This window comes from Desmodus rotundus, chromosome 12 (assembly GCF_022682495.2).
Source record: "Desmodus rotundus isolate HL8 chromosome 12, HLdesRot8A.1, whole genome shotgun sequence".
Lineage (NCBI taxonomy): Eukaryota > Metazoa > Chordata > Mammalia > Chiroptera > Phyllostomidae > Desmodus > Desmodus rotundus.
In genome coordinates this window covers 32,564,224-32,587,015 of record NC_071398.1, presented here as the reverse complement: position 1 = coordinate 32,587,015, position 22,792 = coordinate 32,564,224, and the positions used below count along the sequence as shown (strand labels likewise).

Below are 22,792 nucleotides of genomic sequence, written 5' to 3'. Positions count from 1 at the left end.
TCTTCGGCGAACACAGGGTGAAAGGACAAAAAGTTATGAGAAGAGTTCCGTGGCCCAAGTTCTACAAACCCGCTGGACGGCAGAAAATAGCCCCGGCGAGAATGCCAGTCACAGTGCTGGAAAGCGAATGGCGGCGGGTATCAGTTCCGGCTGCTCGAACGTCAGGGAGCTAGAGGCTCGAAATGCACTCGGGATCTGAAGTAGAGGCCCAGAAGCCACCCACCGCCCGACTCCGCCCAGCGTTTACCAAGAACGTACAAACAAGGAGGGCACCCTTCTAACCCCAAAGGCAGAGTCAGCGTCGTGGCCACTTAGGCTTCTCACGCATAGGACCAAATAAAGTCCCCCTTGGATAGCTCACTCACCGCGGCCCCGCAGGCACTGGGGGTCGGGGGAGCATCGCATACCGTTGGGATACCCCTGACCTCCTGACACCTCCAGCCTCAAACTACACCCACCCAGTACAGGCGCAGGGCAGATACCTCCTTACCCGGAGGGAGGACACGCAGCCTCGACACCTGCGCCCTTCCCGACGTCCTTTATTTTCCGAGCGTGGACACGCATTCTGGACATGCCTAACAGTCCCCCTACATTTAAGACCCCAGATAGACCCCGCCCCACCCCAGAGGTCCTTAACATCCACTTCTCCGTACTCCAGTCTCAGTAGATTCGCGGCACATTAGTGAGCTAGGCCTCCCGGGACACACCGACGCTTTGCGTCCGAACTCCTTCAAACTCACCACCGGCCAGCCAACTCTGGCTGGAAATGGCGCAGACCGCGAAGCCGTCAGGGAAATGTAGTCCAGAAGAGCAAAAATCCAGCTAGGGTCTGGCGGGCTCGACAGTCTTCTTCGTCTAGTCTCATTCCAAGCCTTCGATGAAGCTCAGTTCTGATAGCTCAGTGCGCCTGAGTGTTCTCGGAGGACCTGGGCGAACCGACAGGTCCGGGCAGCTATAGGTGGTTGCTGGGGGTTGAACAGGTTGTGGACAGTGGAGGCTTCTGAGATCTGTAGCCCACAGTTTGGGAAAGGGCGGGGCGGTCCTCCACCAGAGTGTCCTGAGACCCCGAAGTTAACTTGTCTGCCACAGTCCTAGGAGATGCCCAGAGGCCTCAAGGAACTGTAATTAAAAGCCGGAAGCCGACTATCCAGAGTTCTCTCCACAAGAAGCCGCGCTCTGAGCGCAGGACCAGAAGAGGGCAATTTCCCACCAAGCCGCGAACTACGAATCCTCCTGGAACTGGGCGGTTCAACCAATGGCGCCTCACAGTCCTCCTGGTCGTGCTGGATGCTCAACTTTCGGCTAAGAATTTATTCCCCAGTCCGGGGCGCCGCTGGGAAGTGTAGTCCTCAGTGTGCAACGCCACCACTGCTGCAGCCACAGGTCCTGGCTTTTCAGTGCAATTTGAGCGGTGGGGCTACAAGTACACCGGTAGTTGCTGGGTCCACCCTGGAGGTATGCCCGGGAAATGTAGTTCCGGCCTTGCGAGCTGAGGGTGTGGAGGTGCAGAGATTGAAGGCTGGTAGTCTTTTTTTTTTTTTTTTAAATTTTTATTGTTATTCAATTATAGTTGTATGCCTTTTCTCCCCATCCCTCCACCCCACCCCAGCTGAACCCACCTCCCTCCCCCCACCTCCACCCTCCCCCTTGATTTTGTCCATGTGTCCTTTATAGTAGTTCCTGTAATCCCCTCTTCCCACTGTCCCCACCCCACTCCCCCCTGGCTATTGTTAGATTGTTCTTAACTTCAATGTCTCTGGTTATATTTTGTTTGCTTTTTTCTTCTAACCAGTGGATACAAAAACTATGGTATATTTACACAATGGAATTCTACGCAGCAGAGAGAAAGAAGGAGCTTATACTCTTTGCAACAGCATGGATGGAACTGGAGAGCATTATGCTAAGTGAAATAAGCCAGGCGGTGAGGGACAAATACCATATGATCTCACCTTTAACTGGAACATAAGCAATAGAAGGCTGGTAGTCTTGAGCTCTGGACACAGCAGCCTGAGAAGGGACTGGCAGGTTGGAAGTCATCCCTGAGTCCGAAGTGGAAATAATGGAGTACCAATACAAAACTACATACCAAGTAATACTGTTTTCAAACTTCTTATAAGTACATAAATACAGATAGAAAGGCATTGATAAGCTCTGGAGAGTTACACTAACATTTATTAACAGTAGTTAATTTCTAGGATGTGTAATTGTGATATTTTTTCTTTTTACTTTAAGATTATTCTCATATTTTGGTCATTAACATGTCCTTATGAAACATTACTTGCTAAATTTTGTGATAAAATGAGTAAACATAGACTCTGAAATAGATGAAATAGAAAACAAAAAGTGGACCAGATTTTAAAAATTTGCAATTTTCTAACAGATCAATGAAACACAATATTGATAAACAATAGTAAAACAAAAAATTAAATCATAACTCAAACATTAGAAATAAGAAAGGTTAAACCACATAGAATTTAAAAGAATTTTGAGTCTGATTAATTCTAGTAAGGAGTATAAAACCTGAACAGAACAATAACCATAATAATATTTTAAAGTATATTTTATTGATTATGCCATTACAGTTCCATTTTTTCTCCCTTTTATTGCCCTGTACCCCCAACCTTCCAGCATTGCCCCCCATTAGTTCATGTCCATGGGTTGTACATATAAAGTTCTTTGGCTTCTCTATTTCTTACACTATCCTTTTTAAAAATATATACTTTATTGATTATGCTATTACAGTTGTTCCATTTCCTCTCCTTTTCCCCTTCCGCTCTGCACCCACCATCCTACCTGCATTCCACCCCACCCTTTAGTTCATGTCCATGGATGGTTCATAAAAGTTCTCTGGCTTCTACATTTCCTATGCTATTCTTAATCCCCCCGCCCCCCGTCTATTTTGTACTACTTATTCCCTGTACATCCCCCCCATCACTGATAACCCTCAATTTGATCTTAATTTCTGTGATTCTGTTCCTGTTCTACTTGCTTAGTTTGTTTTTGTTTTTTATTTTTTTTTAGGTTCAGTTGTTGATAATTGTGAGTTTGTTGTCATTTTACTGTTCATATTTTTGATCTTCATTTTCTTAGATAAGACCCTTTAGCATTTCATATAATAAGGGCTTGGTGATGATGAACTCCTTTAACTTGACATTATCTGGGAAGCACTTTGTTTGCCCTTCCACTCTGAATGATAGCTTTGCTGGATAGAGTATTCTTGGATATGGGTCTCTGCCATTCATGACTTCGAATACTTCTTTCCAGCCCCTTCTTGCCAGCAAGGTTTCTTTTGAGAAATCAGCTGACAGTCTTATGGGAACTCCTTGGTAGGAAACTGTCTCCTTTTCTCTTGATGTTTTTAAGATTCTCTCCTTATCTTTGATCTTGGGTAATGTAGTTTGATGTGCCTTGGTGTGTTCTTCCTTGGGTCCAACTTCTTTGGGACTCCCTGAGCTTCCTGGAGTTCCTGGAAGTCTATTTCCTTTGCCAGATTGGGGAAGTTCTCCTTCAATATTTGTTCAAATACATTATCCATTTCTTGCTCTTCCTTTTCTCCTTCTGGCACCCCTATGATTCGGATGTCGGAATGTTTAAAGTTGTCCTGGAGATTCATAAGCCTCTCCTCATTTTTTTGAATTCTTGTTTCCTCATTCTGTCCTGGTTGAATGTTTATTTTTTCCTTTGGTTCCAAACTATTGAATTGAGTCCTGGTTTCCTTCCTGTCACTGTTGGTTCCCTGTATATTTTCCTTTATTTCACTTTTCATAGCCTTCACTTTTTCCTCTACTTTGTGGCTGTACTCAACTATTTCTGTGAGTGTTTTTGAACTCACAGAAAAGATACCAACCTCTGATAGGTTGGCTATCTCTTCATCACTTAATTGTATTTTTCTGGAGCTTTGATCTGTTCTTTTATTTGGGCCATTCTTTTTGTCTCCGCATGCCTGATATGTAATAAGGGACAAAGCCTTAGGTATTTGCCAGAGCAGGGCAACCCAGGTAGCAGCCTTGTGGCACTGTATGTGTGTGGGGGGGTGGTCCAAGAGGGAATAGTGCTACTTGCTTGGCTCTCAGCTGGCTTTCAGTCACTTCCGCTGCTACCCTCAAGCAAATTGGGCCCTTCTGGTGCTAATTCCCAGGTGGGTGGATTTTGTATGTTATGTGGGTCTCTCCAACAAACTCTCCTGTGAGGCTGGGAGTTTCTCCTGCCACTGCAACCCCCACAGGTTTTTTTCAGTCAGAGGTTTGGAGGCTTTATTTCCCATGCTGGAACCCTGGGTTGTGAGGTCTGTCTCTCTCCAATTGTTCCTCCTGGTTTGTCCACACCCAAATATGGGATTGCCCGTTCCACCAACTGCCATCTTGCCACAAGTTCTCTCCACCCCAGCTGCCCATTTCTGCCCCTCCTACCAGACTGGATGAATGTTTTTTCTTTAACTCCTTGTTTGTAGGACTTCCATACACTTTGATTTTCTGACAGTTCTGGTTGTTTTTTGTTTTCTTAATTTGTTGTTGTCCTTCTTTTGGTTGTGCAAGCAGGCACAGTGTATTTACCTATGCCTACCAGAAGTCTGATTGTTTTCTTTACTATTCCTAACCTCCCCCTATTTTATGCCTACCAATTATGCTTCTTATTCCCTATACCTTCCTTCCCCCATTTTCCTCCTCCCTCTCCCCACTGATAACCTTCCATGTGATCTCCATTTCTCTGGTTCTGTTCCTGTTCTAGTTGTTTGCTTAATTTTTTTTTTTTAGGTTCAGTTGTTGATACTTATGTATTTGTTGTCATTTTACTGTTCACAGTTTTTGATCATCTTCTTTTTATTAGATAAGTCCCTTTAACATTTCATATAATAAGGACTTGGTGATGATGAACTCCTTTAACTTGATATTATCTGGGAAGCACTTTATCTGTCCTCTCATTCTAAATGCTAGCTTTGCTGGATAGGGTAAACTTGGATGTAGGTCCTTGCCTTTCATGACTTGGAATACTTCTTTCCAGCCCCTTCTTGCCAGCAAGGTTTCTTTTGAGAAATCAGCTGACAGTCTTATGGGCACTCCTTTGTAGGACACTGTCTCCTTTCCTCGTGCTGCTCTTAAGATTCCCTCCTCAAATTTAATCTTGGATAACTCAATTATGATGTGACCTGGTGTGTTCCTCCTTGGGTCCAATTTCTTTGAGACTCTCTGGGTTTCCTGGACTTCCTGGAAGTCTATTGCCTTTGCCAGATTGGGGAAGTTCTCCTTCACTATTTGTTGAAATAAGTTTTCAATTTCTTGCTGTTCCTCTTATTCTTCCAGCACCCCTATGATTCCGATGTTGGAATATTTAAATTTGTCCCAGAGGTTCCTCAGCCTCTCCTCAGTTTTTTAATTTCTTGTTTCTTCATACTGTTCTGGCTGAATGTTTATTTTCTCCTTCTGTTCCAAATCATTGATTTGATTCCTGGTTTCTTTCTCTTCACTCTTGGTTCCCTGTATATTTTCCTTTATTTCATTTTGTGTAGCCTTCATTTCTTCCTTCATTTTGCGACTGAGCTCAATCATTACTGTGAGCATTCTGATTACCAGTGATTTGAATTGTGCATCAGATAGGTTGTCTACCTCCTCGCCACTTAGGTCTTTTTCTGGAGTTTTGATCTGTTCTTTCATTTGGGCCTTATTTCATTGTCTCGGTGCACCTGCTATGTTGTAAGCGACAGGAGCTTAAGTATTTGCCAGGGCAGGGCAACCCTTTTTGCTGCATTGTGGCACTGTCTGTGGTGGAGGGGTCAGAGAGAACAATGCTGCTTGCTTGGTCTGCTCTAGCCCCACTTCCCAACAAATTCTACTGTGAGCCTGGGAGTTTCTCCTGCCTTCACAACCCCCACAGTATTTTACAGCTAGAGGTTTCGAGTCTTTAGTTTCCCAACCAGCCTCGCCTCACCCACTCTGTCTGCTGCCTTGCCACGGGTCCTCTCCACCCACCCGGCTGCCCATCTCCACTCTTCCTACTGGTCTGGATGATTGTTTTTTTTAACTCCTTGGTTGTTGGAGTTCCATGCGGTTTGATCTTCTGGCTGTTCTGGTTGTTTATTGTTTTTAAATTGGTTGTTATGCTTCTTCTGGTTTTGCGAGGAAGTGAAGCATTTCTACCTACACCTCCATCTTGGCCAGAACCCGTAATGTATCTTAAAATATATAATAGTGAAAAGGTTCCAAATGATTATAGCTGTGTTTTAGCTAATTTTTGAACTCATGTGATTATGCAGTTTATTAAGATCCTAGGAAAAGATGACAAGCTCTCTAATTAATTTTGTCTAACTAATGTAAAATCTGATAAAGACAGGCCAAAAGAAAAGTATTATCGATTTTGTATTAAAAGATAAACTGAGGCATGTTACAATTTTCAAGAATTTATCTGAGGATACATGGATTTGAATTAGGCAGCATCAAACCAAAGTGGTTAGGAGTGCTCCATCAAAAGGAACTAGTGAAGAGGTTTTTTGTTTGTTTGTTTTGTTTTTTTAAAACCTCATGGAAGGACATGCTTATTGATTTTAGGGAGACAGGAAGGCAGGGAGAGAAAGACGGAGAGAAACATCGATGTGAGAGATAAACGTCGATCAATTGCTTTTTGTGCGCACCCACACTGGGGATTGAATCCACAACCTAGGCATGTGTCCTGATGAGGAATCATACCTTCATCCTCTTGGTATATGGAATGATGCTCCAACCAACTAAGCCATGCTGGCCAGGGCAACTAGTGGGTAGATTTTTATAGAGAAGAACAAGAAGCAAAGCGAGGAAATTATTTGGTATAGCTTAAGCACGTGCTTTCCTTGGGAAAGCTAAGTTTGTGATTGGTAGTTTTTAAATTTTGTTTTTTCTGAAATGACTCTGAATTAGTGTTTGGTGTGCTTTTGTAGGGAAAGAAGGCATTACAGCCACTTTGATCCAATGGCTTTCTTGTTTAATAACTTTAACATTTGTGTTTGATTATTGATGAAAAATCTAAACAAGAGGCTATTTCAACAATGTTGTATAAAATTTGTACGGTGAATTTCATTAAAAGATTTCCTAATGTGATTACAAAGGTCTTCATAAGAGGCAGGTAGGAGATGTGAAGGCATCCGAAGTTGGAATTGTGTGCTCTGAAGATGACAGAGTAAGGTACCATTGAGCCAAAAAATACAGGCAGCTTCTAGAAGGTGGAAAAGGCAAGGAAATAGATTCTACCCTAGAGCTTACAGAAGGAATGCAGCTCAGCCAGCACCTTGATTTTAGCCTATAAGAGCCATCTCAGATTTCTGACCCCAATCTCTGGAAAAGGAAATCTGCCCTCAGAGCAGGAAGAGAATGAAATGACCTGTCATTCATCAGAAAGCCATGTACTTTGTAAGTTAGTTCTTATGCTTTACTTCCTGAGATACTGTTCCCCACCCTACCAGGATATTCTGCATTCATTTTTCTGAAACTCTTTCTCTTATAGAAACAAATTTAGAAACTATTTCTACCTTCTAGTTGTTTAGTTCTTCTGTTGCAGTGGGGTCTTTGAGTACCTTCTCAAGCAGCTCAGTGCCCTCCACATTTATTTCTTCCATATGCTAGACCAGAGTCACCTAAAAGGCAAATTTTCTTTAACCGTTTATTTTGAAAATTTTCAAATATTCATATGCATTGAAAGAACAGTGCAAAGAACTCTTTTTTTGATATATTTATTGATTATGCTATTACAGTTGTCCCATTTCCGCCCCTTCACTCAACTCCATCCTGCCCACCCCATCCCTCCCACATTCCTCCCCTATAGTTCATGTCCATGGGTCATACTTATAAGTTCTTTGGCTTCTACATTTCCTACACTATTCTTACCCTCCCCCTGTCTATTTTCCACCTATCATTTATGCTATTTATTCTCTGTACATTTCCCCCCTCTCTCACCCTCCCAATCCCCTATTGATAACCCTCCATGTGGTCTCCATTTCTGTGGTTCTGTTTCTGTTCTAGTTGTTTGCTTAGTTTTCTTTTGTTTTGGTTTTAGATGTGGTTGTTTATAACTGTGAGTTTGCTGTCATTTTTACTGTTCATATTTTTTATCTTCTTTTTCTTAGGTAACTCCCTTTAACATTTCATATAATAAGGGCTTGATGATGAACTCCTTTAACTTGACCTTATCTGAGAAGCACTTTATCTTCCCTTCCATTCTAAATGATAGCTTTGCTGGATACAGTAATCTTGGATGTAGGCCCTTGCCTTTCATGACTTGGAATACTTCTTGCCAGTCCCTTCTTGCCTGTAAGGTCTCTTTTGAGAAATCAGCTGAGAGTCTTATGGAAACCCCTTTGTAGGTAACTGTCACCGTTTCTCTTGCTGCTTCTAAGATACTCTCCTTCTGTGTAATCTTGGCTAATGTAATTATGATGTGCCTTGGTGTGTTCCTCCTTGGGTCCAGCTTCTTTGGGACTCTCTGAGCTTCCTGGACTTCCTGGAAGTCTATTTCTTTTGCCAGATTAGGGAAGTTCTCCTTCATTATTTCTTCAAATAAGTTTTCAATTTTTTGTTCTTCCTCTTGTCCTTCTGGCACCCCTATAATTCAGATGTTGGTACGTTTCAAGATGTCCTGGAGGTTCCTAAGCCGCTCCTCATTTTTCAAAATTCTTGTTTCTTCATTCTTTTCTGGTTGGATGTTTCTTTCTTCCTTCTGGTCCACACTGTTGATTTGAGTCCCAGTTTCCTTCGCCTCACTATTGGTTCCCTGTACATTTTCCTTTGTTACTCTTAGCATAGGCTCCATTTTTTTCATCTGGTTTTCGAACAAATTCAACCGATTCTGTGAGCGTCTTAATAACCAGTGTTTTGAACTGTGCATCCGATAGGTTGGCTATCTCTTCCTCGCTTAGTTGTATTTTTTCCGGAGCTTTGAAGTGTTCTGTCATTTGGGCCATTTTTTTTTCTTTGTCTTGGCGCTTCCGTTACTTAAAGGGGAGAAGCCTTAGGTGTTCCCCGGGGCGGGGTAATGCTGGTGGCTGCGCTCTGACGCTGAGCTGTGATGCTGTACGTGTGGGAGGGGCGAGAGGGAGCAATGGCGCCCACTCCACTCTCCACCGGATTTTAGCCACTCCCTCCGCTACCCACAATCAAACTGGGCCCCCCTGGTGCTGGTTCCCGAGTAGGTGGGCTTGTGCACACTCTAGGCCCCTGTGGGTCTCTCCAACTACCTCTCCTGTGAGGCTGGGAGTCTCTCCTGCTGCCGCCCCAACCCCCACGGGTGTTTTCACTCAGAGGTTTGAGGCTTTATTCCCCCCCCCCTCCCCGCTGGAGCCCTGGTTTACGCGGTCTGCTTTGCTCCCCGCCGTTCGTCCCGGTTTATCTGTGCGTGAATGTGGGGCCGCAGGGTGCTACCCTCCGCTCTGCCTTCCCCGTTCTCCACCACTCTGAGTCGGGCCCTCTCGGTTTATCTGTGCATGAATGAGGGGCCGCAGGGTCTGCCAGTGGTCAGACTGCCTGCCCCGTTCGTCCCACACTCCGTCAGTCTCGGTCCCGCCACGGCAACGCGAGTCCTCTCCTACCGGGGTCTGGATGTATGTTTCTTTTTTATGTACTTGGTGTCGGACTTCCTTACCCTTCGATTTTCTGTGAGTTCTGGTTGTGCGAGGAGGCTCAGTGTGTCTACCTAAGCCGCCATCTTTGTTCTCTCTCCATGTATTCTTTATAGTTGTTCTTGTAAACTCTTCACCCTTTCTCACCACACCTCCATTATCCCCTCCCCTCTCCCCTCTGGTTACTATTGGTTTGCTCTTAATTTCAATGTCTTTGGTTATATTTTTCTTGACTGTTTGTTTTGTTAATTAGGTTCCAGTTAAAGGTGAGATCATATGGTATTTGTCTTTCACCACCTGGCTTATGTCACTTACCATAATGCTCTCCAGTTCATGCATGCTGTCACAAACGGTAGGAGCTCCTTTTTTCTTTCTACTGCGTAGAATTCTATTATGTAAATGTACCATAGTTTTTGATCCACTCATTTGCTGATGGGCACTTAGGTTGCTTCCAGCAATTGGCTATTGAATATTGTGTTGCTATGAAAATTGGGATGCATAGGTTCTTTTGGATTGGTGTTTCAGGGTTCTTAGGGTATAATCCCAGCAGCGGAATTGCTGGGTCAAAAGGCAGCTGCATTTTTAGTTTTCTGGGGATATTCCATACTATTTTCCATAGTGGCCGCACCAGTCTGCCATCCCATTAACAGTACACTAGGGTTCCCTTTTCTCCACAACCTCTCCAACACTTGATGTTTGTTGAATTTTTTATTTTGCTCATTCTCACTGGTGTGAAGGGGTATCTCACTGTGGTTTTAATTTGCATCTCTCTGACGGTTAGCATACTGGGCATCTTTTCATATGTCTCTGAACCCTCTGTATATCCTCCTTGTAGAAGTGTCTGTTCAAGTCCTTTGCCCATATTTTAAAAGGGTGGCTTGTCTTCCTGGAGTGGAGTCATCTGAATTCTATATATATTTTGGAGATCAAACCCTTGTCTGAGGTATCGTTGGCAAATATGTGTTCCTATATGGTTGGTTCTCTTTCCATTTCAATGTTGTTTTCTTTAGCTGTGCAGAAGCTTTTTATTTTGATGATGTCCCATTTGTTTGTTCTTTCCTGTATGTCCCTTGCTCTAAGGGACATATCAGTGAAAATATTGCTGCGAGGAATATCTGAGATTTTCCTGCCTATGTTCTGCTGAAGGACTTTTATGGTGTCATTTCTTTTCTTTTTTTTTTTTTTATAATTTCTTTTTTATTGTTATTCAATTACAGTTGTATGCCTTTTCTCCCCTTCCCTCCCCCCACCCCGGCTGAACCCACCTCCCGCCCCCTCCCCCACCATCCCCCCCAATTTTGTCCACGTGTCCTTTATAATAGTTCCTGCAATCCCCTCTTCCCACTGTCCCCACCTCACTCCCCCCTGGCCACGGCCAGACAGTTCCCCCCCTCAATGTCTCTGGTGGTATTTTGTTTGCTTTTTTCTTTTGTTGATTATGTTCCAGTTAAAGGTGAGATCATATGGTATTTGTCCCTCACTGCCTGGCTTATTTCACTTAGCATAATGCTCTCCAGTTCCATCCATGCTGTTGCAAAGGGTATAAGCTCCTTCTTTCTCTCTGCTGCGTACAATTCCATTGTGTAAATATACCATAGGTTTTGGATCCACTCGTTTGCTGATGGGCACTTAGGTAGCTTCCAGTACTTGGCTATTGTAAATTGTGCTGCTATGAACATTGGGGTGCACAGGCTCTTTTGGATTGGTGTTTCAGGGTTCTTAGGGTATAATCCCAGCAGCGGAATTACTGGGTCAAAGGGCAGTTCCATTTTTAGTTTTCTGAGGAAATTCCATTCTGTTTTTCACAGTGGCCTCACCAGTCTGCATTCCCACCAACAGTCCACTAGGGTTCCCTTTTCTCCGCATCCTCTCCAACATTTGTTTGTGGATTTGTTTATGCTGGCCACTCTAACTGGTGTGAGATGGTACCTCAATGTGGTTTTAATTTGCATCTCTCTGATGGCTAGTGATGCTGAGCATCTTTTCATATGTCTCTGGGCCCTGTGTATGTCTTTCTTGGAGAAGTGTCTGTTCAAGTCCTTTGCCCATTTTTTAATTGGGTTGTTTGTCTTCCTGGAGTGGAGTCATGTGAGTTCTTTATATATTTTGGAGATCAGGCCCTTGTCTGAGGTATCATTGGCAAATATGTTTTCCCATACTATTGGTTCTCTTTGTAATTTGGTGCTATTTTCTTTAGCCTTGCAGAAGCTTTTTATTTTGATGAGGTCCCATTTGTTTATTCTTTCCTTTATGTCCCTTGCTTTAGAGGATGTGTCTGTGAGGATGTTGCTGCATGGAATGTCGGAGATCTTCTTTCCAATGTTTTCCTCTAGGACTTTTATCGTGTTATGACTTATATTTAAGTCTTTTATCCATCTTGAATTTATTTTTGTGTATGGTGTAAGTTGGTGATAAAGTTTCATTCTTTTGCATGTAGCTGTCCAGATCTCCCAACACCATCTGTTGAAGAGGCTATTTTTGCTCCATTTTATGCTCCTGCCTCATTTGTCAAATATTAATTGACCATAAAGATATGGGTTTATTTCTGGGCTCTCTGTTCTGTTCCATTGGTCTATGTGCCTGTTTTGATTACAATGGCCTTGTAGTACAGTTTGATATCAGGTATTGTGATCCCTCCTGCTTTGTTCTTTTTCCTCAAAATTGCTGCAGCTATTCGGGGTCATTTATGGTTCCATATAAATTTCTGAAATGTTTGTTCTATATCTGTGAAATATGTCATACGTAGTTTAATAGATATTGCATTGAATCTATAAATCGCTTTGGGTAGTATGGCCATTTTGATGATGTTAATTCTTCCAGTCCATGAGCATGGTACATGCTTCCATTTGTTTGTGTCTTCCTTAATTTCTTTCTTCAGTGTCACGTAGTTTTCTGAGTGCAGGTCTTTTACCTCCTTGGTTAGGTTGATTCCTAGGTACTTCATTTTTCTTGTTGCTATATCAAATGGGATTTTTTTCCTGATTTCTGTTTCTGCAGTTTCGTTGTTGGTGTACAGGAATGCCTTTGATTTCTCAGTATTGACTTTGTATCACGCTGTTTTGGAAAATTAACTTACTAGGTGGAGTAGTTTTTTGGTGGAGTCTATAGGATTTTCCATGTACACTATCATGTCGTCTGCAAACAGTGACAGTTTCATTTCCTCCTTTCCAATTTGGATGCCTTTTATTGCTTTTTCTTGTCTGATTGCTGTGGCTAGGACTTCCAATACTCTGTTGAATAGGAGTGGTGAGAGAGGGCATCCTTGTCTTGTTCCTGATCTTAGTGGGAAAGCTCTATGTTTTTGTCCATTGAGTATGATGTTGGCTGTAGGTCTCTCATATATATGGCCTTTATTATGTTGAGGAATGCTCCCTGTATTCCCACTTTGCTGAGTGTTTTTGTCAGAAATGGGTGCTGTATCCTATCAAATGCCTTTTCTGCATCTATTGATATGACCATGTGATATTATGTTTGCTGTTGTTTATGTGATGTATTATGTTTATTGATTTGCGAATATTGTACCATCCTTGCATCCCTGGGATGAATCCCACTTGGTCATGGTGTATGCTCTTTTTGATGTATTGCTGGATGCGGTTTGCCAATATTTTTTTGAGAATTTTAGCGTCTATGTTCATCAGAGATATTGGCCTGAAGTTTTCTTTCTTCGTTGTGTCTTTTATTAAAATATATTTATTGATTATGCTATTACAGTTGTCCCATTTCCCGCCCCCCTCACTCCACTCCAACCTTCCCCCCCTTCCCTCCCACATTCCCCCCCTATAGTTCATGTCCATGGGTCATACTTATAAGTTCTTTGGCTTCTACATTTCCTACACTATTCTTACCCTCCCCCTGTCTATTTTCCACCTTTTATCTATGCTACTTATTCTCTGTACCATTCCCCCCCTCTCCGCCTGCCACTTCCCTATTGACAACCCTCCATGTGATCTCCATCTCTATGGTTCTGTTCCTGTTCTAGTTGTTTGCTTAGTTTGCTCTTGTTTTTGTTTTAGGTGTGGTTGTTAATAACTGTGAGTTTGCTGTCATTTTTACTGTTCATATTTTTTATCTTCTTTTTCTTAGGTAACTCCCTTTAACATTTCATATAATAAGGCCTTGGCGATGATGAACTCCTTTAACTTGAACTTATCTGAGAAGCACTTTATCTTCCCTTCCATTCTAAATGATAGCGTTGCTGGATACAGTAATCTTGGATGTAGGTCCTTGCCTTTCATGACTTGGTATACTTCTTGCCAGTCCCTTCTTGCCTGTAAGGTCCCTTTGGAGAAATCAGCTGACAGTCTTATGTAAACCCCTTTGTAGGTAACTGTGTCCTTATCTCTTGCTGCTTCTAAGATTCTCTCCTTCTGTGTAATCTTGGCTAATGTAATTATGATGTGCCTTGGTGTGTTCCTCCTTGGGTCCAGCTTCTTTGGGACTCTCTGAGCTTCCTGGACTTCCTGGATATCTATTTCCTTTGCCAGATGAGGGAAGTTCTCCTTCATTATTTGTTCAAATAAGTTTTCTATTTCTTGTTCTTCCTCTTCTCCTTCCGGCACCCCTATAATTCAGATGTTGGTACGTTTCAAGATGTCCTGGTGGTTCCTAAGCCTCTCCTCATTTTTCCGAATTCTTGTTTCTTCATTCTTTTCTGGTTGGATGTTTCTTTCTTCCTTCTGGTCCACACTGTTGATTTGAGTCCCAGTTTCCTTCGCATCACTATTGGTTCCCTGTACATTTTCCTTTGTTTCTCTTAGCATAGGCTCCATTTCTTTTCATCTGGTTTTCGAACAAATTCAACCAATTCTGTGAGCGTCTTAATAACCAGTGTTTTGAACTGTGCATCCAATAGGTTGGCTACCTCTTCCTCGCTTAGTTGTATTTTTTCTGGAGCTTTGAAGTGTTTTGTCATTTGGGCCATTTTTTTTTTTTTTTGTCTTGGCGCTTCTGTTACTTAAAGGGGTGGAGCCTTAGGTGTTCCCCGGGGCGGGGTACACAGGTCGCTGCACTGTGACGCTGTATGTGGGGAAAGGGCTGAGAGGGAGCAATGGCGCCCGCTCCTCTCTCCTCTGGACCCCAGTCTCTCACTCCGCTACCCACAATCAAACTGGGCCCCTCTGGTGCTGGTTCCGGAGTGGGTGGGCTTGTGCACTCCCTAGGCCCCTGTGGGTGTCTCCAAGGACCACTCCTGTGAGGCTGTGAGTCTCTCCTGCTGCCACCCCAACCCCCACGGGCGTTTTCAATCAGAGGTTTGAGGCTTTGTTTCCCCGCTCTGGAGCCCTGGGTTTCGCGGTCTGCTTTGCTCCCCGCTGTTTGTCCTTTTATCTGTGCGCAAATGTATGGCCACAGGGTGCTACCCACCGCTCTGCCTGCCCTGTTCTCCGCCACTCTGAGTCCGGCCCTCTCGGTTTATCTGCGCAAATGTGGGGCCTCAGGGTCTCCCAGTGGTCCAACTCCCTGCCTCGTTCCTCCCACACTCTGCCAGTCTCAGTCCCGCAATGGCAACACGAGTCCTCTCCGCCCCTGCTGGCCGTCTCCGCCCCTCCTACCAGTCTGGATGAATGTTTATTTTTTATTCCCTTGATGTTGGACTTCCTTGCCGTTCAATTTTCTTTAAATTCTGGTTGTGCGAGGAGGCGCAGTGTGTCTACCTACACTGCCATCTTGGTTCTCTCCTGTCTTTATCTGGTTTTGGGATTAGGATGATGCTGGCTTCATAAAAAGAGTTTGGAAGTCTTCCCTCATTTTGAATTTTTTTGAATAGTCTGTGAAGGATAGGGGTTAGCTGTTCCTCAAATGCATTGTAGAATTCTCTTTTGAAACCATCTGCTCCAGGGCTTTTCTGTGTTGGGAGTTTTTTGATGACTGCTTCAATTTCGTCTGCTGTTATTGGTCTCTTCAGGTTTTCTGCTTCTTTTTCATTGAGTTTTGGAAGATTATATATTTCTACAAATGTGTCCATTTCACCTAGGTTTTCAAATTTCTTGGCATATAGTTCTTCATAGTAATTTCTTACAATCCTTTGTATTTCTGTGGTATCAGTTTTAATCTCTCCTCTCTCATTCTAATTGTGTTTATTTGGATCCTCTCTCTTTTTTTCTTGATGAGCCTACTTAAAGGCTTGTCAATTTTGTTTATCTTTTTAAAGAACCACCTCCTGGATTCTTAGAATCCTTAGTATGATCCTTAGAATTGTGCTTTTAGTCTCTATATCATTTAGTTCTGCTCTGATCTTGGTTTTTTCCTTCCTTCTGCTTGCTCTAGGCTGTCTTTGTTGTTGTTCCTCCAGTTCTTGTAGGCGTAGGGTTAGGTTGTTTGTTTGAAATGTTTCTATCATTTTAAGGTAGGCCTGTATTGCTATGAACTTCCCTCTCTGGACTGCCTTTGCTGTGTCCCATAGGTTTTGGGTTGTTGTGAGTTCATTTTCATTTGTTTCCAGAAAGTTTTTGATTTCTTCCCTAATCTCGTTCTTGACCCATTCATTGTTTAATAGCATGCTATTCAGTCTCCATGATTTTGAGTGTTTTGGGTTTTTTCCTTTGGGGTTGCTTTCTAGTTTCAGTCTCTTGTGGTCAGAGAAAATGCTTGATATGATTTCAATTTTGTTGAATTTTTTGAGGCTTGCTTTGTGTCCTATCATGTGGTCTATCTTTGAGAAAGTTCCATGTACACTTGAAAAGAATGTGTTTTTTGCATCTTTGGGATGAAAAGCTCTATATATATCAGTTAATTCCATTTCATCTAGAGTATTGTTAAGTGACACTATATCCTTTTTGATATTTTTTTTGGAAGACCTGTCCATTTTTGATAGTGGGTGTTAAAGTCTCTTACTATAATTGTGTTGCTGTCAATATCTTTCTTGAAATCCTCCAAGATTTTCTTTATGTATTTGGGTGCTCCTATGTTGGGCGCATATATATTTACAGTATTTATGTCTTCTTGGTGGTTTCTTCCTTTGAGTATTATGAAGTGACCTTCTGGGTCTCTCTTTATGGCCCGTTTTTGGAAGTCTATTTTGTCTGATATGAGTTTTGGTACCCTTGTTTTTTTTCCCTGTACGTTTGCTTGGAAAATTTGTTTCCAGCCCTTCACTTTCAGTCTGTTTATGTTTTTTGTCCTGAGATGGGTCTCTTGTAGGCAACATATGTGTGCGTCATGTTTTCTTATCCATTCAGGTATTCTATGTCTTTTGATGGGAGCATTTAATCCGTTTACTTTTAAGGTTATTATTGATAGGAAGTTATTCATTGCCATTTTTTCCTACCTGTGTTCCTCTCTCTTTCTCTTTTCCTTTCTTTCCTTAAAGCAACCCCTTTAGCTTCTCTTGCAGAGCTGGTTTGGTGGAAGTGTTCTTTTAGACTTCTTTTGTCTGGGAAGCTGCTTATTTGACTTTCTATCTTTTTAAAAAAAAATTTTAATTTTGTGTTTTTATTCCATTACAGTTGTGTGCCTTTTCTCCCCATCACTCCACCCCACCCCTGCTGAACCCCCCTCCCTCCCCCACCTCCACCCTTCCCCTTGATTTTGTCCATGTGTCCTTTGTAATAGTTCCTGTTATCCCCTCTCCTCATTGTCCCGTCCGACTCCCCCCTCCCCATTGTTAGATTGTTCTTAACTTCAATGTCTCTGGTTATATTTTGTTTCCTTTTTTCTCCTACTTATTATGTTCCAGTTAAAGATGAGATCATATTGGCCTTCTCTCTTGATTGAGCGCCTTGCTGGGTAAAGTAGCCTTGGTTGCAGGCCTCTGGTTCTCATTACTTGGAATATTTTTTGCCATTCTCTTCTGGCTTGGAGAGTTTCCATTGGGAAGTCAGTTGCTAACCTTATTGGGACTCCCTTGTATGTTACTTCCTGTTTCTCCCATGCTGCCTTTAAGATCCTCTCTTTTTCTTGGAATTTTGCCATGTTAATTATGATGTGTCTTGCAGTGGGCCTCTTTGGGTTCCTCTTGCTTGGTACTGTCTGTGTGTCCTGTGTCTGTGTAACTGTTTCTGTCATCAAATTAGGGAAGTTTTCCATCATTACTTTTTCAAAGATGTTTTCTATCCCTGCTCTTCCTCTTCTCCTTCTGGTATCCCTATTATATGGATATTATTACGTTTCTTGTTGTCCTGCATTTGCAGTAATCCCTCTTCATTCTTTCTGAGCCTCTTTTCCTTTTCTTGCTCTTTCTGGGTGTTTTTTTTTTCTACTTTGTCCTCCAGCTCGCTCTTCCAATATTCTGCTTCATCAAGTCTGCTTTTTATTCCTTCTACTGTGTTCTTCAATTCAGAAATTGTATTTTTCATTTCCTCTTGGCCCTTGTTGATGTTGATATAGTTTGCAGTAAGTTCACTGTAGTTTCCCTGTAGTTTCTGGTAATTCTCTGTGAGCTCACTCAGCTTCCTGATAACCATTGCTTTGAACTCAGTATCTGATAGTTGACTTGCCTCTTTTTCATTTAGCATTGTTTCTGAGGCTGCCTCCTTTACTTTCATTTGGGGATTGTTTCTTTATCTTCCCATTGTTTGTGAGACTCTTCTTGTTGGCCTCTGCTTCTTAAATTGATCTGTTCTGACTCCCTGGGTTTATGGTATGAAGTTCTATGGTAGAATGCCAATGGGATTCAGTGGTGCCGTCTCCTTAATCTCCTGAGCTTGCTGGTCTTGGGGTGTCATTTATGTTGACTCTCTGTATGTTTTGGGTTTTGATTGTTGTTGGGTCTTTCTTTGATGGGTCCTTCCCTCAAAGTGGTTAATTGAGGGTCACTCTGTCCACCACATCTTGTATTCTGTTGTGCAGATGTGGACAGGTTGTGCTGAAGCTGATTCTTCTGTGTGTACAAGGTTTTGAGGCTTTTCTCTTGCTCTTGTTCAGTTGTTTGTTCTGAGTAATTTCTTCACTATTTAGTTGTATTTCCAGATTAGTCTTGGATTGAGGTTAGTGTAGGTTCCCTCCCTCCTTCACCTTCTTCCATTGTTATCTGTTGGTGGTTCCTTTGTTGGTGGGTTTCCTCTTCCAGCAGGTGTACTGGTGTTCACCACTCCCACCTTGCAAGTTTCTGGAGTAGCAAAGTGAAATTTGTCTCTCTGTCTCAATTTTTAGGATGACCCCTGTTTGGGTCTAACTCTGGTGTTTTCAGAGCTCCAGGTTTTATTGTTTCACCTGTGGGAAAAGGAAAAAAAAAAGAAGAGAAAGAGAAAAATGGAAGGAAAGAAAAGGAATAGAAAAAGAAATGAAGGAAGGGAGGAAGAAGGAATAAAAAAAGATCAGAGGAAAGAAAAGAAGAAAGAATTTTAACAAAAATCAAAATAAAATAGATAAAAGAAGGCATGAAGAAGGAGTAAAAAAGTAAAGGAAGGAAGGAAGAAGGAATAAAAGAAGAAAGAAGGACAGAAAGGAAGAAGGAATTTTTTTTTAAATGTTTTCTGCTGGCTTTAAAGAGGTCAGGTCAGTCTGCTGGTCTTCCTGTCTGTGAAACCGGAAAGGGTGGGTGGAGGGATTGGTTTCACTTTTCTCCCTTCCTGAGTCACACTCCTCCCTGTTGTCCAGCCTCCAGTCCAGTTCCTCAGGGTCCTTCTGCTCCCCCCTAGGCTTTTAGTCCACCAGTTGTGCTGTCCTTGAGGTGCACTAATTAGGGGCAACTCACACTCCGCCTTCTTGCTCTTTGCTGTTCTAGATGCGAGGGGCTCTCAGTGCTCCTTCAGGGTAGTTCAGCCCCCTACTGAGAAAGTCTTTCTGGGGACTGCAGTCTCCCCTAGCCCTGCAGCTCCCCTCAGCTGGTCATTCTGCCTTCCTCCTAGAGAGCAAATAGGCCCTGCAGGGCTCTGTGCGCAGGTACTAGGTGGGAGGTGTTCAGTCCCCGGTGCTTCAGGCCGTGGATGGGGGTGCACACCCACCCGGGATTTCAGGTGTGGGCACCCAGGCCGCTGATCTGGGTGCATACCAACCCCAGGCTTTGGGCCTGTGTGCCCAGGCAGCCCAGCTGCTGATCTGGGTGTGCACCAACCTGGGCTTCAGGTATGTGCCAGGGCTGCTTATCTGGTGTTCACAGTCCAGGGGCTGCTGGAGTGGGGGTGCAAGAGGCCACCACTTCTGTGGAGAATTCTCTAAACAGCTGCCGAGTGCCTCTATTTTCTCTTTTTCTTTTTGAGAAATTCCTCCTATTCAAGCCCAGCCGCCCTCCACCCCCGCTCCCCGCCATCCAAACAAGCACCTGGCCTCTCACACAGCCCAGCCTGGCTCTCTCCCAAGAATACTGCAGCAGACCCTGCTCCCTGGCCAGGGGCTTCAGCCGCCCTGGTCCTGGCGCTGGTCCCAGGGACCTTATTGTCCTTAAGCACTCTTCTTACCGTCTGATATTTCAATGTCCTCTACAGTCTTTGGTCTCCGATCTTCACATATGCTGGAATACCATTGGCCATTCGCTCTGTTCCTCAGATCAGCTAGGTATTTCACTGGCGTTGAGGGGAAGTGGACTCCGCTCCCACCTATCTCACCACCATCTTCCTCCCTCACTTGATGACTGTTATTAGAGGCTTTTCAAATTTATTTATCATTTCAAAGAAGGAGCCGTTACATTTATTTATCTTTACATTTTTCTCTATATTTTATTATGGCACTGATCTTTGATTTATTATTATTTTTTATTTTATTTTTTTGTTGTTCAAGTACAGTTTTCTGCCTTTCCCCCCAATCCTCCCCACCTCTCCAGCCCTCCCCATCTGCTTCCCCCATTTCCACCCCCCTTCTTGTTGTCAATATGTCCTTTATTATTGTTCTTGTAAACCCTTCACCCTTTTGCCCCATTATCCCCTCCCCTCTCCCTTCTGTTCACTGTTACCCTGTTCACAATTTCAATGTTTTTGGCTATACTTTGCTTTCTTGTTCATTTGTTGATTATGTTCCTGTTAATGGTAAGAACATATGGTATTTGTCTTTCATCACCTCGCTTATTTCACTTAGCATAATGCTCTCCAGTTCCATCTATGCTGTTGCAAAGGATATGAGCACCTAATTTCTCTCTGCTGCATAGAATTCCATTATGTAAATGTACCATAGTTTTTTGATCCACTCGTTTGCTGATGGGCACTTAGGTTGCTTCCAGTACGTGGCTACTGTAAATTGTGCTGCTATGAACATTGGGGTGCACAGGCTCTTTTGGATTGGTGTTTCAGGGTTCTTAGGATATAATCCTAGCAGTGGCATTGCTGGCTGAAAAATGGAACTAGAAGTTTTCCTCAGAAGTTTTCTGAGGAAATTCCATACTGTTTCCCATAGTGGTTGCAGAAGGCTGCAATCCCACCAACAGTGCACTAGGGTTCCCTTTTCTCCACACCCTCTATAACACTAGTTGTTTGTTGCTTTGGTTATGATGGACTTTCTGAACCATGTGAAGTTGTATCTCATTGTGGTGTTAATTTGCATCTCTCTGATGGCTACTGATACTGAGCATCATTTCATATGTCTCTGGATCCTCTGTATGTCCTCCTTACAGAAGTGTCTATTCAAGTCCTTTGCCTATTTTTAAATTGGGTTGCCTGTTCCTGGAGTGGAGTCGTGTAAGTTCTTTATATATTTTGGCAATGAAACCCTTGTCTGGGGTATCATAGGCAAATAGTTTTCCCATACAGTTGTTTCTCTTTTCATTTTAATGCTGTTTTCTTTAGCTGTGCAGAAGCTTTCTATTTTTATGAGATTCCATTTGTTTATTCTTTCTTCTATGTCCCTTGCTTAGGGGACATATCAGTGAAAATATTGCTGCATGGAATATCTGAGATTTTCCTGCCTATGGTCTCCTCTAGGACGTTAATGGTTTCACAACTTATATTTAAATGTTTTATCCACCTTGAATTTGCTTTTGTGTATGGTGTAAGTTGGTGGCGAAATCTCGTTTTTTTTGCATGTAGTGTCCAGTTCTCCCAACACCATTTGTTGAAGAGGCTATCTTTGCTCCATTTTATGCTACTGCCCTCCTCGTTGAATATTAGTTGACCATAGAGACTTGGTTTTATTTCTGGACTCTGTATTCTGTTCCATTGGTCCATGTGTCAGTTCTTATGCCAGTACCAGGTTGTTTTGATTACAGTGGCCTTATAATACAGTTTGATATCAGGTATTGTGATCCCTCCTACTTTGGTCTTCTTTCTCAAAATTGCAGCAGCTATTTGGGGTCATTTGTGGTTCTATATAAATTTCTGAAATGTTTGTTCTATATCTGTGAAGTATGCCATTGGTACTTTAATAGGGAGTGCATTGAATGTATAAGTTGCTTTCGGTAGTATGGACATTTTGATGATGTTAATTATTCCAATCCATGAGCATGGTACATGCTTCCATTTGTTTGTGTTTTCCTTAATTTCTTTCTTCAATGTTGTGTAGTTTTCTGAATGCAGGTCTTTTACCTCCTTGGATAGGTTTATTCCTAGGGATTTTATTTTTCTTGTTGCTATATCACATGGGATTGTTTTCCTGATTTCTGTTTCTGCTGTTTTGTTGTTGGTATACAGGAATGCCTTTGATTTCAAAGTATTGACTTTGTATCACGCTGTTTTGGAAAATTAACTTACTAGGTGGAGTAGTTTTTTGGTGGAGTCTATAGGGTTTTCTATGTACACTGTCATGTCATTTGCAAATGATGGCAGTTTTGTTTCCTCTTTTCCAATTTGTATGCCTATTATTTTTTTTTTCTTGTCTGCTTGCTGTGGCTAGGACTTCCAATACTAGGTTGAATAAGAGTAGTGAAAGTGGACAACCTTGTCTTGTTCCTGATTTTATTGAGAAAGTTTTTAGTTTTGTCCATTAAGTATGATGTTGGTGGTAAGTCTGTCCTATATGGCATTTATTATGTTGAGGAATGCTCCCTTTATTCCTACTTTTTTGAGTGTTTTTATTATAAATGGATGCTGGACTTTATCAAACGCTTTTTCCACATCTATTGATATGTGATTTTTATCTTTGCTTTTGTTATGTGATGTATTACATTTATTGATTTGCGAATATTGTACCATGCTTGCATCCCTGGGATGAATCCCACATGGCCATGGTGTACTATCTTTTTTAGCATCTATGTTCATCAGCGATATTGGCCTGAAGTTTTCTTTCTTTGTTGTGTCTTTATCTGGTTTTGGGATTAGGATGATGCTGGCTTCATAAAAAGAGTTTGGAAGTCTTCCCTCATTTTGAATTTTTTTGAATAGTCTGTGAAGGATAGGGATTAGCTGTTCCTCAAAT

The 22,792-nt window shown here is 42.5% G+C and overlaps 1 protein-coding gene across 6 annotated transcripts in view; it reads right to left on the bottom strand.

Moving 5' to 3' along the window:
• LOC112320136 (zinc finger protein 568) overlaps positions 1-1,524 on the bottom strand; it is a 31,580-nt gene extending 30,056 nt beyond the window's left edge. For 3 of the 6 annotated variants that reach the window (XM_045185468.3, XM_024577570.4, XM_045185469.3), the window contains exon 1: positions 491-573. In XM_045185468.3, coding sequence (XP_045041403.2) covers positions 491-573 — 83 coding nt within the window. The other 3 variants (XM_045185470.3, XM_045185472.3, XM_045185471.3) reach the window with 3 other exon arrangements.
• Between the last annotated feature and the right edge of the window lie 21,268 nt (positions 1,525-22,792).